This window comes from Ochlerotatus camptorhynchus, unplaced genomic scaffold, assembly GCF_037179485.1.
Source record: "Ochlerotatus camptorhynchus isolate MF236.1 unplaced genomic scaffold, CSIRO-AGI_Acam_v1.1 ptg000137l, whole genome shotgun sequence".
Taxonomy (NCBI): Eukaryota; Metazoa; Arthropoda; class Insecta; order Diptera; family Culicidae; genus Ochlerotatus; species Ochlerotatus camptorhynchus.
Genome location: NW_027040627.1, coordinates 44484 through 62490, shown reverse-complemented (window position 1 = coordinate 62490; position 18007 = coordinate 44484). Strand labels below are relative to the sequence as shown.

The 18007-nt window shown below is 39.6% G+C and overlaps 2 protein-coding genes across 2 annotated transcripts in view; one reads left to right on the top strand and one right to left on the bottom strand.

Annotated features, from left to right (window-relative positions):
• LOC135700501 (fibrous sheath CABYR-binding protein-like) overlaps positions 1–18007 on the bottom strand; it is a 76336-nt gene that overhangs the window by 21535 nt on the left and 36794 nt on the right. The window lies entirely within an intron of this gene.
• LOC135700452 (putative serine protease K12H4.7) lies at positions 13667–15515 on the top strand. Its single transcript, XM_065220969.1, has 7 exons — positions 13667–13880; positions 13947–14128; positions 14192–14427; positions 14490–14900; positions 14957–15089; positions 15156–15325; positions 15393–15515. The coding sequence occupies exons 1-7, from the start codon at positions 13683–13685 to the stop codon at positions 15497–15499; spliced, it is 1437 nt and encodes a 478-aa protein (XP_065077041.1). The 5' UTR covers positions 13667–13682; the 3' UTR covers positions 15500–15515.

The window sequence follows — 18007 nt, the reverse complement described above, 5'->3', positions numbered from 1 at the left end:
ACATCCTGTACTGATCAGGAGATTTTAAAGGTGAAGAAATGTTAATAAAAACACATGAACCGCTCGGTTCTGACTGTAATAGTTATTTCCGCTTGCCACGCATAAGCTTGTTCGGGGTAAAACATCAAAATCCAATAAATTATATCCATTAGTTTTTTTTTTTAATTTGACGGCTTTATCGAACATTATAAGCATTTCCCGTAATTATTTCTTTTAAATAAGCGATTGAAATCAATTGATGTTTTGGGGGTAAAATAACCAGTTCACGAAGGGGGTAAATCTAACAGTACAGTACACATTTTCATTTCACCTCCAGCACTGGTTCTAAAGTCTGAAACGCGCAAAAATTGGTCAACTTCAAATTGGTGTATTTCTGTTCAAAATGCATAAAAAAACCTTAAGTGCTGCATTTGGTAGTTGAGTGTATATACAATGGTTGCTATGATGAGTTTTCACCATTTGCTCTCCAGTTTTCAAAATGACGTCTAAGCAAGAGGAGCAGCGTGTCAAAATTTTGCTCGCGCAGCAAGAGAATCGGACGTTCTCACACGCCACATTGGCAAAATTGCTGGATGTGGCCAAATCGACCGTGCCAAACGTTTTAAAAGTGTTCGGGAAGCGTTTGTGGACCACCAGGAAGCCTGGAAGCGGCGGCAATCGTAATTCGGACGTGGCAGCGACAACGAATAAGGTGGCGGTGAAATATAAGCGGAATCCTAACCTCTCCATCCGGGACGTCGCTGGCAAGCTCAATGTCTCCCATACTACTGTGTAGCGGGCCAAGAAACGAGCCGGGTTGTCGACGAAGGTGAAGGTGGTGAACCAAGGTTACAAACAAAACACGTCGGCAATGCAGCGGTGCTGTATACGAATCTGCTCACAAAGTTCGACTGTGTCGTCATGTACGACGAAACTTATGTGAAGGCGGATTTCAAGCAGCTTCCGGGACAGGAGTTATATATAACATCAGGAAAAGGGAAGGTGGCTGAAATTTTCAAAAACATCAAACTATCGAAGTTGCCGAAAAAATATCTCGTCTGGCAGGCCATATGCGTGTGGTCTAAAAAGCGGCATTTTTACTACGGGAACCATCAATAAAGGGATCTACGTTCAGGAGTGCCTGGAAAAGCGGCTGCTACCATTTCTAAAGCAACATAATAGACCTGTGCTGTTTTGGCCAGACTTGACGAGTTGCCACTATGGGAAAAAAGCAATCGAGTGGTACGATGCGAACGACGTGGTTGTGGTACTCAAAGACCACAACCCTCCCAACAGCCCAGAACTCCTCCCTATCGAACGGTATTGGGTGTTGGTCAAACGGAATCCCAAAAAAACTAATAAATCCATGGAAAACTAGCAGCAGTTTAAATCTAATTGGCGTTCGACGGCGAATAAGGTCGATGAGACCACTGTGCAAAATTTAATGGAAGGGGTTAAGCGGAAGCTACGGCAGTTCGGATTTGGCAAACCAAAAGAATAACCGAACACTTTTGACGTAGGACTACGTCCACAGTATAGAGGTCACATTAGAAAAATCAAAATTCAGACATGTAACGAAAAATCCCAAACTCGGACGTAACGATAGAGCACAAATCGAACACACGACACATTGCGCTTACTCAAATGAGCGAGCTCACCGCTCGGCTGACTGCTCCCCATTTCACCAATGAATGGAACGGAGCAGAAAAGCAGCGGGAATAAACACGCTTGCCAAATCGTTTTCTTCGTCATTTTCTTTCGAGCAACGGACGGTTAAGAGTGGAACAGCACGCATCGCACCAATTCGAAGACGACGACGAATGCACCCACATCGACCAGAGGAAAGGTTTCCCGGAATAGGCAGCACGACTGGGCCACCGTCATCCGGTGGCATCGACTTGCACTGGTGTGAAAGAGTCAAGTAGCGCTAGTTGTCACAACAACCCAATGCAATGCTTGTCGGCGCAAGTCTTGGCCTGGTGTGAATGCTGCCTTATACTTGCAACTAGGAACGCTCTGATGAAAAATACTCCAAAAGGGAGAGGCCTAATTAGTTATTCTGCAAGCATAAAACATACTGTAATTCGGTGAACGTGATCAGTTGCAATTCCGTTAGCTGTGTGGGGACAGTCGTTACAACTAATTTGAAAGACCCAGAAAGTGGACGCGAACACCGGAATGAGAAGCATTACCAACGGCATCCTTCGAACATTACACAGCTGAGACCATTGTAGTCGGTCATCTGCGTAATGCTGCTGCTAGGAAAGCCAACTGAGCACGCTTTCTCTGGAGATACCCAAATACACCAGTTAGGCCGACAACATAGTAGAAGCGATTCGAAGCGATTCGATGCGATAGCAATTGGCAAAGCGAAATGCAGCGGCAAGCGAAGCAACCTATGACATAGTGAAAGCGTTTTTGAAAACATTACAGTCGCGCGCGCAGTGCAAAATATTTGTTCAAATTTTCGGTGTCCATTTTTCCTCACTAGAATCAGTCCACTTGCGTTCGAAGGCGTCAAAACACAACACGAACAGCTCTGTCGCTTTGCTGAACGCTTTACACCTCTTCGCATCGCTTTCACTATGGCTGGTTTGGGCGATTCCCATAGAACGCTCATAGAGGGTGCTTTCACGCAAGCGCTCCGCTTATTGCCAACGAATCGAATCGCTTCGAATCGCTTCTACTATGTTGTCGGCCTTAGTTCGCTTAAAAATCGATCCAAAATGGCAGTTTCATTTGCGACGGAGATGATCACCATGATGGTAGGACCCTGAAGGACGAGGACATCGGAGGCTCTGTGAGTAGCTTCACCATCTTTCGGAAGTTTAACTGCAGTCGATCCGTTAGGCTAACTAAAGGGTGTCCACGATGAAATTGCTATACACAAAATTGATTCGCAAAATTCGAGTTTTCATCCGATTGCCATCAAATTTTCAGGGATTGAGAAATAACTATTAAACTTCATTTTACCATTTTACTCGTATTTTATTTACAGTCCATACGCAAATGCCCGCACCTTGGCCTTAACCCCGGCCATAAGATTCTGCACAACCTGTGAATCAACCGTTTTTTGCATGTAAACCCATACTTTCTTCAGTTCCTCGACTGTCTTCACTACCTTAGGTCGCTTAAGAAGGTACTGCTTCATAATCGCCCAGTACTTCTCGATGGGGCGGAGCTCCGGAGTGTTGGGAGGGTTGAACATTTTCAGCACGAAATTGACCTTATTGTCCGCATACCACTTCAGCACGTCCTTGGAGTAGTGGCATGAGGCCAAATCCGGCCAGAAGATTGTTGGGACGTTGTGGGCCTTCAGGAGAGGAAGCAGCCGCTTCTGGAGGCACTCTTTTATGTACACCTGTCCGTTCATCGTGTCCTGGGTCACGAAAGGTGCACTCCGCTGCCCGCACGTGCAGATGGCTTGCCAAACCAGGAATTTCTTCGCAAATTTGGACATCTTCTGAGTGCGGACATGTTCCGGAACGCTGAACTTATCCTTGGCCGTGAAAAACAGGTTGCCGGGGATCTGTTTGAAGTCGGCCTTCACATATGTTTCGTCGTCCATGATGCAGCATTCAACTTTCGTCAGCATGTTGAGGTACAACTTCCTGGCACGGGTTTTGGCGGACTTGTTCTGCTTCTCGTCGCGATTAGTGGCCTTTTGTACCTTGAACGTTCGAAGCCCAGCCTTAGTTTTGGCCTTCTGGACAAAACTTCGGCTTAGGTGCAGCTTCTTAGCCACATCCTTAACGGAGGCGTTCGGATTTCGGTTGAAGGCCCCAACTACGCGGTTGTGATTTTTGGTGTTGTACGGAACACTTTTTCCTTCACTTCTGGGCTTCCGATCGGTGGTCAACCGTTCCTCGAACCGCTTAATCACTCGCGACACCGTGGAATTCGCGATTCCCAACGTTTTAGCGATGGAACGATGCGAGAGATCCTTGTTCTCGTGATGAATGCACAAGATTTTATCACGCACGAGCTATTCTTTTGACTCCATTTCCGCGAGTTTTGATCACAGGACTTTAAAACTTGCAGGATGTAAATAATGCACTATGAACTAAATCCACCCAAATTTTCATTAAATTCTACCCAATGGTTAAAAAGTTAGAGCAATTTCATATTGTGGCAATTTCATCGTGGACACCCTTTACAACATTGATCACCTGCAAGATTTAAACTGCTTTTCAATGGTGTAAGCACGCCATCCCGAAAGTACCAGCATGTTAATGGCCTTTTTCAGGGCCACTATATTTCTATAGTATCTCATTTATGATCTCTAGATGGTGGGTAAAACAGGTTCGCAAAATTGAAATAATTTTGAGCCATGGAGAGAAACAACAGCAAATAATCATCAATCAGTACCAATAGCAGTGTTCGAAAAATCTCCGTCTTCGTGAGAGAATAAACTTGCGTAAATCATCCAACTCTGAACCCACCCACATACGTCAATTGGTAGCACGTTTATGCATTTCGTGTTAGTTCTCCATCTACTGAAGCAGTTACAAGAGCAATATCAAAAAACAGCGCCAAAATAAAAGGAGCGTCAAAAGGCAATAGCGATTAGTACCTATTCGTTCCGTACCCTTCAACTCCAACAACCCTTTCAATGGACACCAGGAAAAAACAACAAACGGCCCTTGTAATTTGAAAAACAAAAGGCCCTTTTCAGGGCCAAAAACCAACAAACAAACGGCCTTTTCAGGGCCACCAATTCAAATACAGAAGGAGTTAAGACAATAGATTTTCGAACGATTAAAAGAACTAAAGGCTCAACAAATATGTTCCGTCCACTAGCGGTCCTACGTCAAGCTTCGTTCGTGCTCATAGGCTCCCAGATCCTTCTACTTTTTCCTTTAAATATATGAATTGAACTACCAAAAGAAAAATAAGAAGATTTTTGTGATATGAACTTTGACTGAAAGAAACGATTTTTGGTCGACCAATTTTTGCGCGTTCCAGTCTTTAATTACCCCCACTGTATGTTCATTTTATTCCCATCTCATGTACATCGTGTCTGTACATATATCTTCAAACTTTATATTCAATTTACCCCCATTACATGTTCATTTTACCCGCATACATAAAATTCAGCCTTGTATTTGGAGTTGGTGAAAATACAGGAATTATAGTGACAACTTGTTGCTTCTGATATATTGCTCTAGTCTACTGTTTAGAATATGATTTTTTTTTCAGGTAGAGTTCGAGAATTTTTATTATTAATATTACATTGAGAGTTGAATCTGTTGCTGAATGAGGCACTCAGCGGTAATCTTCATCCAGCGTTTGTCGATGGCATCATCGTGCTGGTTAAGAAGAGAGGCGGCGACGACACAGCCCGTTCATATCGTCCGATCTTGCTGCTCAACAGCGACTAGGGTAATTGATTCTGGTTGGACCTATCCAAAAACTGATGATGGTTGGACCTATTTTTTCAATCGCTAATTTTTTTTCCAAAGATCACTTTACTATCATAACAAACTCTTTTTCTTCAATTTGCATGGGTGTTTTATCGAAAAAAATTCAAAACAATTGAGTTTCAATGTGTTTTCAAAACAGTTCACTTTCCACGCATTAGCTCGTCATCATGCCTTACTTTCAAACATACAAAAACGGAATATTTTTTACATTTATTTTTATTTTCATGCAGTAAAATACTGCTTTAAGGTGTAAACAACACGTTAGTATGCCATTTATCCATTGGTTTCACTAATATGTTTGAATAATTGACGAAATTCGAATAGATAAATATGATCATGGTTGGACCTATGTGTTTCCTTAGATGGCCGCTAGGTGCGCTTCGGTTTGTCTACATCCTTCATGCGCAGCTGATTTGAAATTCGATTCCGTTTTGGCCGAGTGATCAGTTTCTTCGATTGAAAAAATGGCTAAACAAAAGAGTTATACGGTCAAAAATCTTCAAGAGGCTGTTCTTTTAGTAAGAAATAAATCACTTACCGCGTATCAGGCACAGAAAAGATACAATATTTCGAAAACGACACTTCACGCAAAAATTAAGGGAAGTCACGGCAAGAAATATGGAAGGGAAATAGTGTTGAGTGTTGATTTGGAGAACCAGCTAGGGGATTCGGTTTGTATGTGCGCTGCTTCTGGCAGTCCCAAGACGACCAAACAGATCTTGGAAGCTGCTAAAGACCTTGCGTCACTAGTTGGGCGTAAATTTAAAGGAGGAATTCCATCGTCAGGTTGGCTGAAAGGGTAACCACCGATTTCCGAACTACCACGAAAGCGCCGAATGAATCTGTTAATATGAATATACATTAAGCACTTCTCATACACCTTCTGTGTGTGAATTAACTTGAAATAAAATGTTAACAAACCAAAAATTACTAACTGAAACTTATTTCCGAAAAAAAAAAACTCCTAGGAGAATAAAAAAACTATAAAACCGGAATTAAGTTCTGATATTCTGTAATGTTAGGCCCCTAAATTCCTCGGGGGCACCCAAAACATGCACTCAATTTTGTTATTGATCTTGTTATCGAATGATAAGTTTTATTCCTTCAATGTCAAAATTAGGTCCATGTTCCATATACCCTGGAACTTGTTCCGGCCATATCTCCGGAACCAGTTGACCGATTCCAAAAATATTCGATAGCTTTCAAAGGGACCACAATACCTATAGTTTGACGTAAAAAAAAAATCCAAATCGGGTCAATGATTTCCGAGAAAATGAGCCATGATGAATACCTAATGCGTGGAAAGTGAACTTTTTTAAAAACGAAGTTAAACTCAAATTTCTTGATTTTTTTAAATAGCAAATTCATAAAAACTGTATAAAAAGGGTTTTTTCATGATACCTTTAAGCTCTAAACAAAGTTTTTGAACAAATATGGGCTAAACTAGCATTTGCAAAAATAGGTCCAACCATCATAATTTTTTAGGTTCAACCAACATCATAATTCTTTGCTGAATAAAAACGTATTATAAAATCATTTGTGCATAAAATTTAACTTTTTATGTTATTATTAGAAACAAGAAAGGTAGATCTTTCCCCTAATCACGCTTTTTTTCATAATTATATGTTGAATTCATAAAAAAAAAATACAACATGAATGTTGACGTCGTGTGAAACCGGCCTAAATAGGTCCAACCATCATCAGTAACCCTACAAGCTCTTCTCCCGCATTCTCAAAACCAGACTCGAGCAAGTGATGAGAGAGCACCACGTCTTGAGCGACGGGCAGAAGTGCTCCAACTCAGAGCACAACATCTTTCAAGCCACTCTTGCTCTCAAGGACCGGATAGCACATCTCCGCCACCACCGCCGTGCCGGGAAGTTAATCAGCTTTGATCTCGATCACGCTTTCGATCGGGTCCGGCACTCTTTTCTCTTCGAAACCATGCGCTCGCTCGGCTTCAACCAGGATCTCATCGCTCTACTCTCGCGAATCGCCAGCCGGTCCACCTCTCGGCTGTTGAGCAATGGGCACCTTTCTCGTCCGTTCGAAATTCAACGCTCTGTACGGCAATGATCTGCTGGTGGCGTATGCGGACGACATCAGTGTGATCGTCACATCGACCAGGCAAATCGATGAGATAAATAGGCTGTTCACTCGTTTCGAGAGAGCTGCTGGCGCAAAATTAAATTTGCGGAAAACTGTTGCCGTTGATGTTGGCGTTTGCGATGGCAACAGAATCAACAGTCAGTGGCTACAAACAGTCAATGTAGTTAAAATTCTGGGTGTTGTTTTCACAAATTCAATACGACTGATGACAACGATGAACTGGAATGCGCTAGTGGGGAAGTTCGCACAACAAATGTGGCTGCATTCTCTGCGCACGCTGATGCTGCACCAAAGGGTCATCATGCTCAACACGTTCGGAACGTCCAGGATATGGTACCTCGCGTCCATACTACCGCCGTTGGGAGTGCATACGGCAAAAATAACATCAGCAATGGGTACGTTCCTCTGGAGAGGGACTGTCGCCCGTGTTCCAATGATGCAGCTGGCACGCAGCAGAGATAATGGAGGCCTGAAGCTGCAATTACCAGCTCTGAAATGTAAGTCACTCGCAATCAACCGACACCTACAAGAGATCGAATCCCTTCCTTTTTATAGATCCCTTCTTTTCCACGATAATCCCCGCCCAGCCATCTCAATAGATCTTCCCGACCTTAGACAAATCCTATCAAACTTATCCCAAATTCCCCACCAAATCCAACAGAACCCCTCCACCGATCAAATTCACCAGTACTTCGTCCAGCAAACTGAGCTACCAAGGGTGGAACGTAACAGTCCAGCAAGCTACTGGTCACGCACATGGCGAAACATTGCATCGAGGCAACTTACTTCAGCGCAGAGGACGAAGCTTTACTTGTTGGTGAACGAGAAGATAGAGCACCGCAAACTGCTATTCGTGATGCGCCGAGTAGATGAAGAAAACGGTAGGCATTGTGGCAACCGTACAGCAGAAACTCTCTCCCACAAATTTTGCGCTTGTGCTCGCGTCGGCCCGGCTTGGGCGGTTCTTTAGCAGTGAATAGCAGTCATCTTGGGTGGATGGAGGCGACTCGAGTTCGAAGACTTGCTAAGACCTGCCCTATTAGGAATAAACGGCAGACATAGAGTGGCAATTCTGAATATGTTTATTACATATATCTGCTTCGATAACGATTGTAACGGTAGAATTGATATAGCTGATTTGAACTTCCATCTTGATGTATCAAATTAACGGTAAAACAAAAAAAAACTTTGTATGCTAAACTAACAAATAAAACTTCACTTTTACAAAAAAAAACAAAAAAAAAAATAATGGAAGCTTTACTTTATGCGGTACATGCAACTTTTTATTGGTTTAAAGAAGGGAAAAAGATGAAATTGCTTCAGTCCGCATCGTGCTCTCTTGCCGTGCGGATCTATTTGCTTTTGTTGAAGGAAGTGTTACTACTACCTAAAGCTACAACAAATTTAAACAGCACTTTTCAGTGCTCAACCTGAAAAAATTTTCTACCTTGTTCAACTCTTATTCCTCTTCGATCCTTGTTTGGACCCTACCCGAGGTAATCCTTCTTGGATATCGATTTGGAAAATTCCTCTTCGATCCTTCAGATTCTTATAGTAATCTGCTTGGAAGTCGATTTGGATAAAAATTTACTGCCGCCATGGCGCCTAAACGCAAAAGAAAGGGGCAAACTCTTGACCCCCCTTCTGATGAAATTAATTTGAGTAATCAATTTGATTTGCTCACGGATGATGAGAATGATCCATCATCCAAGAAAAATTCTAGTAAACTTTCCCGGCTTAATGCCAAGAAGGAAAAGATTCCCCCTATTGTGATAACCACTACCGATTTCCATGCTCTTCGCATGGAACTTTTGAATTTCGTGAAAATTAAGTTTTCACTACAAATTGGACGTCGGGGTGAATGCCGTGTATTGGCTGAAACCTTGGACGGATTTAAATGTCTTCTCAAGTATCTTACTGAGAAGAAGCACAAATTTTTTACTTACGACACCAAAACTGAACGTGTGTTCAAGGTTGTCATGAAAGGACTGCCCAGTGGTGAATCCCTGGATCAGATCAAAGATGAACTGGCAAAATTACTTGGAGTTGTGCCACTCCAAGTAATCAAAATGAAAATGAAATCCCGTCCTGGCGATTCGCGCAACGGGATTTCTAATGATTTTTATTTAGTTCACTTCAAGTCTAGTGAACTAAACAACCTTAAGGCCTTAGAAAAAGCTAGCCTTATGCTCCATGTCCGAGTGAAGTGGGAACACTTCAGGAAGACTGGAGGAAATTTCCAAAACCTCACTCAGTGCCGTAAGTGCCAGGGATGGGGTCACGGAACTAAAAATTGCTACATGCCAGCTAAATGCATGAATTGTGGTGATTCCTCTCACGCAAAGGACGACTGTCCTGTGAAGGAAGATCCTAAGAAATTTAAATGTTCAAATTGCGGTGAAAACCACAAATCCAATTTTTGGGAATGTAAGACTCGCAAAGCGATCCTACAATCTCGTTCTAACCGTCAGGTAGGAAACGCTCCACGTTTCCGACCAGGTACAAATTCCTCTGCTGTTAACAACGGTCAGCGAGGAACAAATTCTACATTCGTACCCGTAGGTACAAATATCTCCCCTGCTTCAAATGTTTCATCTGTACCTACTCCCCTCGCTGCTAACAATGTTCAGCGAGTTAATGGAGCTACCTATGCTGCTATTGCAGCGGGTAGAAATCAAAATACTAACCAACGTTCTAACGGAAATTTTGACAATTTTGACTTAGGAAGCATTACTGCCCCCAAAATGGAATTTTTACAGAATTCATTAATTGACATGATTTCTGATATGCTTAAATCTAACTCCATGTTTGATGCTATTCAAACTGGAGTAAAATTTGCAAATAATATTGTCATGACTTTAAAATTCAGTAATGGATTTTAAAGCATTAAACATTTTAAATTGGAATGCTCGATCTCTTAAAGATAATGAAGACGAGCTATTCAACTTTTTGAGAGTTCATAACGTGCATATTGCCGTTATAACTGAAACGTTCCTTAAACCTGACCATAAGGTTAAGAAGGACGCAAATTACTTGATTTATAGAAATGATCGTCTTGATGGACCCTGTGGTGGCGTTGCCATCATTATTCATAGACGAATCAAACATAAAATTCTTTCTTCATTTGAAACCAAAGTTTTTGAAACTTTGGGAGTTTCTGTTGAAACAAAATTTGGACAACTTACGTTTATAGCTGCCTATTTGCCATTCCAATGCGTAGGCCAGCAAAAGAATTTTCTCAAGGGTGACCTCCAGAAACTTACCCGTCATAGGTCTAAATTCTTCATTATTGGTGATTTTAATGCAAAACACCGCTCATGGAATAATGCTCAAAGCAATTCCAATGGTAATATTCTGTTTGATGATTGTTCTGCAGGTTATTACACTATTCAATATCCAAACAGCCCAACATGCTTTTCTTCTGCAAGAAATCCCTCCACTATTGATTTGGTCTTAACTGATTCATGTCAACTTTGTAGCCAACTGGTTACCCATGCTGACTTCGGTTCTGATCACCTTCCAGTAACTTTTGAAATATCCCAAGAAATAATTTGTAATCCCAACAGCTCTACTTTCAATTACCATAGAGCTGATTGGGAGCAATATAGAACATTTATGGAATATAACTTCGATCCAAACATTCCTTTGCAAACCAAAGATGAAATTAATTATGCTCTTGAATCTCTGACTACTTCTATAGTTGAAGCAAGAGCTGCCTCAGTACCAAAATGCGAGGTTAAATTCGATTCAATTATAATAGACGATGATCTTCAGCTCTTGATCCGTCTTAAAAATGTCCGTAGGAGACAATATCAAAGAACACGCGATCCTGCCATGAAAGTTATCTGGCGGGATTTGCAAAAACAAATTAAAAAGCGATTCTCTGCCCTGAGGAACAAAACTTTTGAAAATAATATTTCTAAATTAGACCCGAGTTCCAAACCCTTTTGGAAACTCACAAAAATTTTGAAAAAACCTCAAAAGCCTATTCCAGCGCTTAAAGAAGGTGGTAAAATTTTGATCACAAATTTGGAAAAAGCTCAGAAACTTGCTAAGCAATTCGAGAGTTCCCATAATTTCAGTTTGGGTCTTACTAGTCCTATTGAGAATCAGGTTACTCGGGATTTTCTGAATATTTTCTCTCGGGAAAATATTTTTGATGATTCCTGGGGGACTGATTTGGACGAAGTAAGGTCTATAACTAAAAATTTTCAAAATATGAAAGCTCCAGGTGATGATGGAATTTTCTATATCCTCATCAAAAAACTCCCAGAGAGTACCTTGTCTTTCTTGGTAAAATTATTTAACAGATGTTTCCATTTGGCATACTTTCCTGATAAATGGAAAAATGCAAAAGTTGTTCCAATTTTGAAGCCGGATAAAAATCCAGCTGAAGCTTCAAGCTACCGTCCAATAAGTTTGCTTTCTTCAATAAGTAAACTTTTTGAAAAGATAATTTTGAATAGAATGATGCTTCACATCAATACGAACTCAATTTTTGCAGATGAGCAGTTTGGATTTCGCCATGGGCATTCAACTACTCATCAACTCTTAAGAGTTACCAATTTAATTCGTTCAAACAAATCTGAAGGGCACTCAACTGGAGTTGCTCTTCTAGACATAGAAAAAGCATTCGACAGTGTTTGGCATGAAGGTTTGATTGCTAAATTGAAAAAGTTTAATTTTCCACTTTATATTATGAAATTAGTTCAAAATTATTTAACTAACAGAACTCTTCAAGTAAATTATCAAAATTCCAAATCTAATCGACTACCTGTTAGGGCAGGAGTTCCTCAGGGTAGCATTCTTGGGGCTATATTGTATAACATTTTCACTTCGGACCTCCCTGATTTGCCTCAGGGTTGCCACAAATCTTTGTTCGCTGATGACACAGGCATTTCCGCTAAAGGAAGAAGTCTTCGTGTTATTTGCAGCAGACTTCAGAAAAGTTTAGATATTTTCTCTTCTTATTTACAAAAATGGAAGATTTCTCCCAACGCTTCCAAAACTCAACTTATAATATTTCCACATAAGCCTAGAGCTTCGTTTTTGAAACCTAGTAGTAGTCACATAGTCACTATGAACGGAGTTCCGATTTCCTGGTCAAACCAAGTGAAATATCTTGGATTAATACTTGACCATAAATTAACTTTTAAAGATCACATTGAGGGCATTCAAGCCAAATGTAACAAATATATAAAATTTTTGTATCCTCTTATTAACAGGAAATCCAAACTTTGCCTGACGAATAAACTTCTAATATTTAAACAAGTTTTTAGACCGGCCATGCTTTACGCTGTGCCAATATGGTCTAGTTGCTGCACTACCAGGAAAAAAGCACTTCAAAGGATTCAGAACAAAATTCTGAAAATGATTTTGAAGTTGCCTCCCTGGTACAGTACTACCGAGGTACATAGAATTTCGAATGTTGAGACTTTAGCACAAATGTCCAACAAAATAATGAATAATTTCAGGCAAAAATCGTTGCAATCCTCAATTGCAACGATTAATTCCCTTTATACTTAGATAAGATTTAGTTTTAGTTTTTAGTTTTAAGATATCAATTGTTATACTGACATGCAGGTTAAAAAACCTGTTTAAAATACTGAATTGCCAAGACATGAACAATGTAAAAACACTTAGATATATATCATAACAATTAAGGCTGGTACGTTACTGCAGTAACTGGAGCACCTAGGTTAAAATGAAATGTAATTTATTTTGAATTTGGAACATATAAAGAGTTAAAAAAAAAAAAAAAATGAAATTGCTTAGAGTGTTCATTTTACCCCCAGTTGCCCTAATACGTTGGAGACCGAAAGAAAGAAATGCTGGTTGAACATTTAGTATCGAGTGATTCGTGAACCTGGTATTTGCAGTGTTAGTACATGGATAATCGAGTTCGTAGGAATCGAATTATTCAAAGATCTCCATTCTTTCAAATTCCAAGACCACATACTAAATGAACATGCTTACAAGCACTAAAATAATCGTAGACTTGTGTTATCAATAGGATTTACCTATTTATGGGTACTATAAAAATCACATCGACGATTTTTTCCAGCCGATAAGATTAGCAATTCATCCACTTAAAAATAAGTATTTAAACCAAGCTATGTCCCAGTGAACGTGGTACTTCTAATTGAACCAGTTTTAGTAAGGGACGTTGAGATGAAATTGCTCACTGTAGCCTTACTGCTAGGGTCACTTGCCTTTTTGGAGGCTAATAAAAAAGTGTTTTGGGAAAATCTACACCGAGAGCCTCCGATTCGAGGATACTCATTGAACAGCACCAGGCAGGCTGAGACGAAATGGATTATGCAGTACGTTGACAATTTTGACCCACAAAACCCATCAACATGGAGCATGGTATGTTTAAATTACGTAATTTGTGACACGTTTATGATATAACTAGGTTTTTACTTTCTTTGACAGCGTTACATCGAAAATGGCGAACACTACCAACCAGGAGGACCCCTTTTCATATTTTTAGGAGGTGAATGGGAAGTTAACTCCGGTACCGTTCTACAGGGTCATTTTTACGACATGGCAAAAGAGTTGGGAGCTTATTTGTTTTACACCGAGCATCGATACTATGGTCAGAGCCGCCCTACCGCGTAAGTGACTATAATTATAATTATTTATAGTCGATGGTTATAACACTGTCGCGGATTTTTTAGGAGCACTCGAACCGACTTGTTGAAATTTCTGAATGTTGATCAAGCATTAGCAGATGTGGCACATTTCGTGGAGGAAATGAAGAGAACAATTCCAGGGGCCACGAATTCTAAAATAATCATGGCAGGTGGTTCTTACTCCGCTACGATGGTGGCGTGGTTCAGACAGAAGTATCCTCATTTGTTGGACGGTGGTTGGGCCTCCAGTGCTCCATTATTGGCTAAACTTGACTTTACCGGTACGCTCCTTCTAAGGTACCTGCCCGATAAGACCATAGTGAAAATGTTCATTTTGTTTCAGAGTACAAAGAAGTAGTATCGGAATCAATTCGCCTGGTTGGAGGTGAAAATTGTGCCAACAGAATTGAGCGCGCTTACAAAGAAATTGAAGATTATTTGGCCAAAAAGGAATTTGAGAGAGTACTTGAAGAGTTTAAAATATGTGATAATATCAATTTAGCAAACATTTTAGATTCTGGAATGTTTTTGAGCTCCATATCAGACTACATAGCTGGTGTTGTGCAGTACCACTGGCCAGGGGACATTGAAGGAGTTTGCGAAATTATCAACGATGAGGCTATTACGAACGATATGACCGCCTTAGCAAACTGGTTCACTAGAGGTGTTACTAGCTGCATGGATCTAACTTATGATAGCACAATACGTTACTACAGATCAACCGATTGGAATCATGGTGCCAATAGAGGAGCAAGTCGGTAAATATGAAAGTGAATCATTCGCAATCTTATGATTATGTTATTCTTACAGTGAGACCGTGGTTATATCAGACGTGTGCTGAATATGGGTGGTATCAAACATCAGGTTCGGACATGCAAATATTTGGATCCGGTTTTCCAGTTGATCTTTACATAAAAATGTGTATCGATTTGTATGATTACTTGTTAGTGTCGATTTTGTTGTTTCATTTGTCAAGGAGATCATTAAGAATTTATTTCAATTTGTTTAGATTTTACCAGACTAGAATAGAGGCAAATATTGAACGGACCAACACCATCTACGGGCATATGAACCCAGCGGTTACGAATATATTTTTCACACAAGGACAACTTGATCCTTGGCGGCCGATGGGTTTGCAAGAGGACTTGAACGAGCATTCACCAGCTGTTGTTATCCCTAGTAATTACCAATATTCATTGGAGATTAATGTAAAATAATCCCTAACCTTCATGTATTTGCATTACAGTGGCTTCTCACTGCGCGGATTTGAATTCCATCAGCGACAGGGATTCTCCAGAAATGAGAGCAGCAAAGGAACGAGTATTTGATCTTATCAAGCAGTGGGTTTTATAATCCCTCAACAGGATAACTGCTGGTTACCATATTATTGTGTGATACTTAAAAGTGTTGATTGATACTAAAAAGGAATCAATAAATCATCATAAGTAACGATTGCATTGACACTCTTCTAGCACATCTAAACTCTGAGTATAATGATGATTGGAGTATTGACCTCCTAAAAGAACTCACAGTACATATCTTGTTTTGTGTCTCAGCGACAATGCATTAAGTATGTACACTACCCGTCATAAGTGACGACTCGCGTGGAAAAGTATTGCAACACTCATTTGAATATTGTATCACCTGAAAAAGTTTAGCATCACCCAAGAAAAGTTTAAATTTTCACTAAAATTTGAACAAATTCACTGTATCACTGTTAAATTATTGTGGTAAACATTCAGAAACCCTCTTAATTAGACTAGGAAAGTTTTGCAGAAAGTGATGGCTCACGGTAGAGAAGTTAGATATCACTATGGATAGTACTGAGTCATTTCGAGCAAAAAATCATTTCAAATTTATTGATCTTAGTAGATAAGTTTGAAATCACTATGAAAAATAGTAAATCATTAAATATATTTTACCCGCCATAAGAATAATATCGCCCTACTGAGAATCAGACCTGAAAAGTAAGTTTAGAATCTCGTGAAGCTGTTGAAACAGACCTTAAAAGTTTGAAATCACTTGAATTTTATGTGAATCAGGCCTGAAAAGTTTGAAATCACTTGAATTGAATGTGAATCAGATCTGAAAAGTTTCAAATCACTTGAATTGAATGTGAATCAGACCTGAAAAGTTTGGAATCACTTGAATTTGATGTGAATCAGAGCTGAAATGTGTGAATTCTTTTGAATTGGATGTGAATCAGACCTGAAAAGTTTGAAATCACTTGAATTGGATGTGAATCAGACCTGAAAAGTTTGGAATCACTTGAATTGGATGTGAATCAACTGAAAAGTTTGAAATCACTTGAATTTGATGTGAATCAGACCTGAAAAGTTTGGAATCACTTCAATTGGATGTGAATCAGACCTGAAAAGTTTGGAATCACTTGAATTGGGTGTGAATCAGACCTGAAAAGTTTGAAATTACTTGAATTTGATGAGAATCAGACCTGAAAAGTTTGAAATCACTTGAATTGGATGTGAATCAGACCTGAAAAGTTTGGAATCACTTGAATTGGATGTGAATCAGACCTGAAAAGTTTGAAATTACTTGAATTTGATGAGAATCAGACCTGAAAAGTTTGAAATCACTTGAATTGGATGTGAATCAGACCTGAAAAGTTTGGAATCACTTGAATTGGATGTGAATCAGACCTGAAAAGTTTGAAATCACTTGAATTTGATGAGAATCAGACCTGAAAAGTTTGAAATCACTTGAATTGGATGTGAATCAGACCTGAAAAGTTTGGAATCACTTGAATTTGATGAGAATCAGACCTGAAAAGTTTTAAATCACTTGAATTTGATGTGAATCAGACCTGAAAAGTTTGAAATCACTTGAATTGAATGGGAATCAGACCTGAAAAGTTTGAAATCACTTGAATTTGATGTGAATCAGACCTGAAAAGTTTGGAATCACTTCAATTGGATGTGAATCAAACCTGAAAAGTTTGAAATCACTTGAATTGGATGTGAATCAGACCTGAAAAGTTTGAAATCACTTGAATTTGATGAGAATCAGACCTGAAAAGTTTGAAATCACTTGAATTGGATGTGAATCAGACCTGAAAAGTTTGGAATCACTTGAATTTGATGTGAATCAGACCTGAAAAGTTTGAAAAAACTTGAATTGGATGTGAATCAGACCTGAAAAGTTTGAAATCACTTGAATTGGGTGTGAATCAGACCTGAAAAGTTTGAAATCACTTGAATTGGATGTGAAACAGACCTGAAAAGTTTGGAATCACTTGAATTTGATGTGAATCAGACCTGAAAAGTTTGAAATCACTTGAATTGGAATCACTTCAAATAATCAGAGCTGAAAATTTTTAAATCACTTCAATTGGATGCGACTCAGACCTGAAAAGTTTGAAATCACTGGAATTTGATGTGAATCAGACCTGAAATGTTTTAAATCACTTGAATTGGATGTGAATCAGACCTGAAAAGTTTGGAATCACTTGAATTTGCTGCTAATCAGACCTGAAAAGTTTGAAATCACATGAATTGAATGGGAATCAGACCTGAAAAGTTTGAAATCACTTGAATTTGATGTGAATCAGACCTGAAAAGTTTGGAATCACTTGAATTTGATGTGAATCAGACCTGAAAAGTTTGAAATCACTTGAATTTGATGTGAATCAGAGCTGAAAAGTTTGAAATCACTTGAATTTGATGTGAATCAGAGCTGAAAAGTTTGAAATCACTTGAATTGGATGTGAATCAGACCTGAAAAGTTTAGAATCACATGAATTTGATGTGAATCAGACCGGAAAAGTTTGGTATTACTTGAATTGGATGTGAATCAGACCTGAAAAGTTTGGAATCACTTGAATTGGATGTGAATCAGACCTGAGAA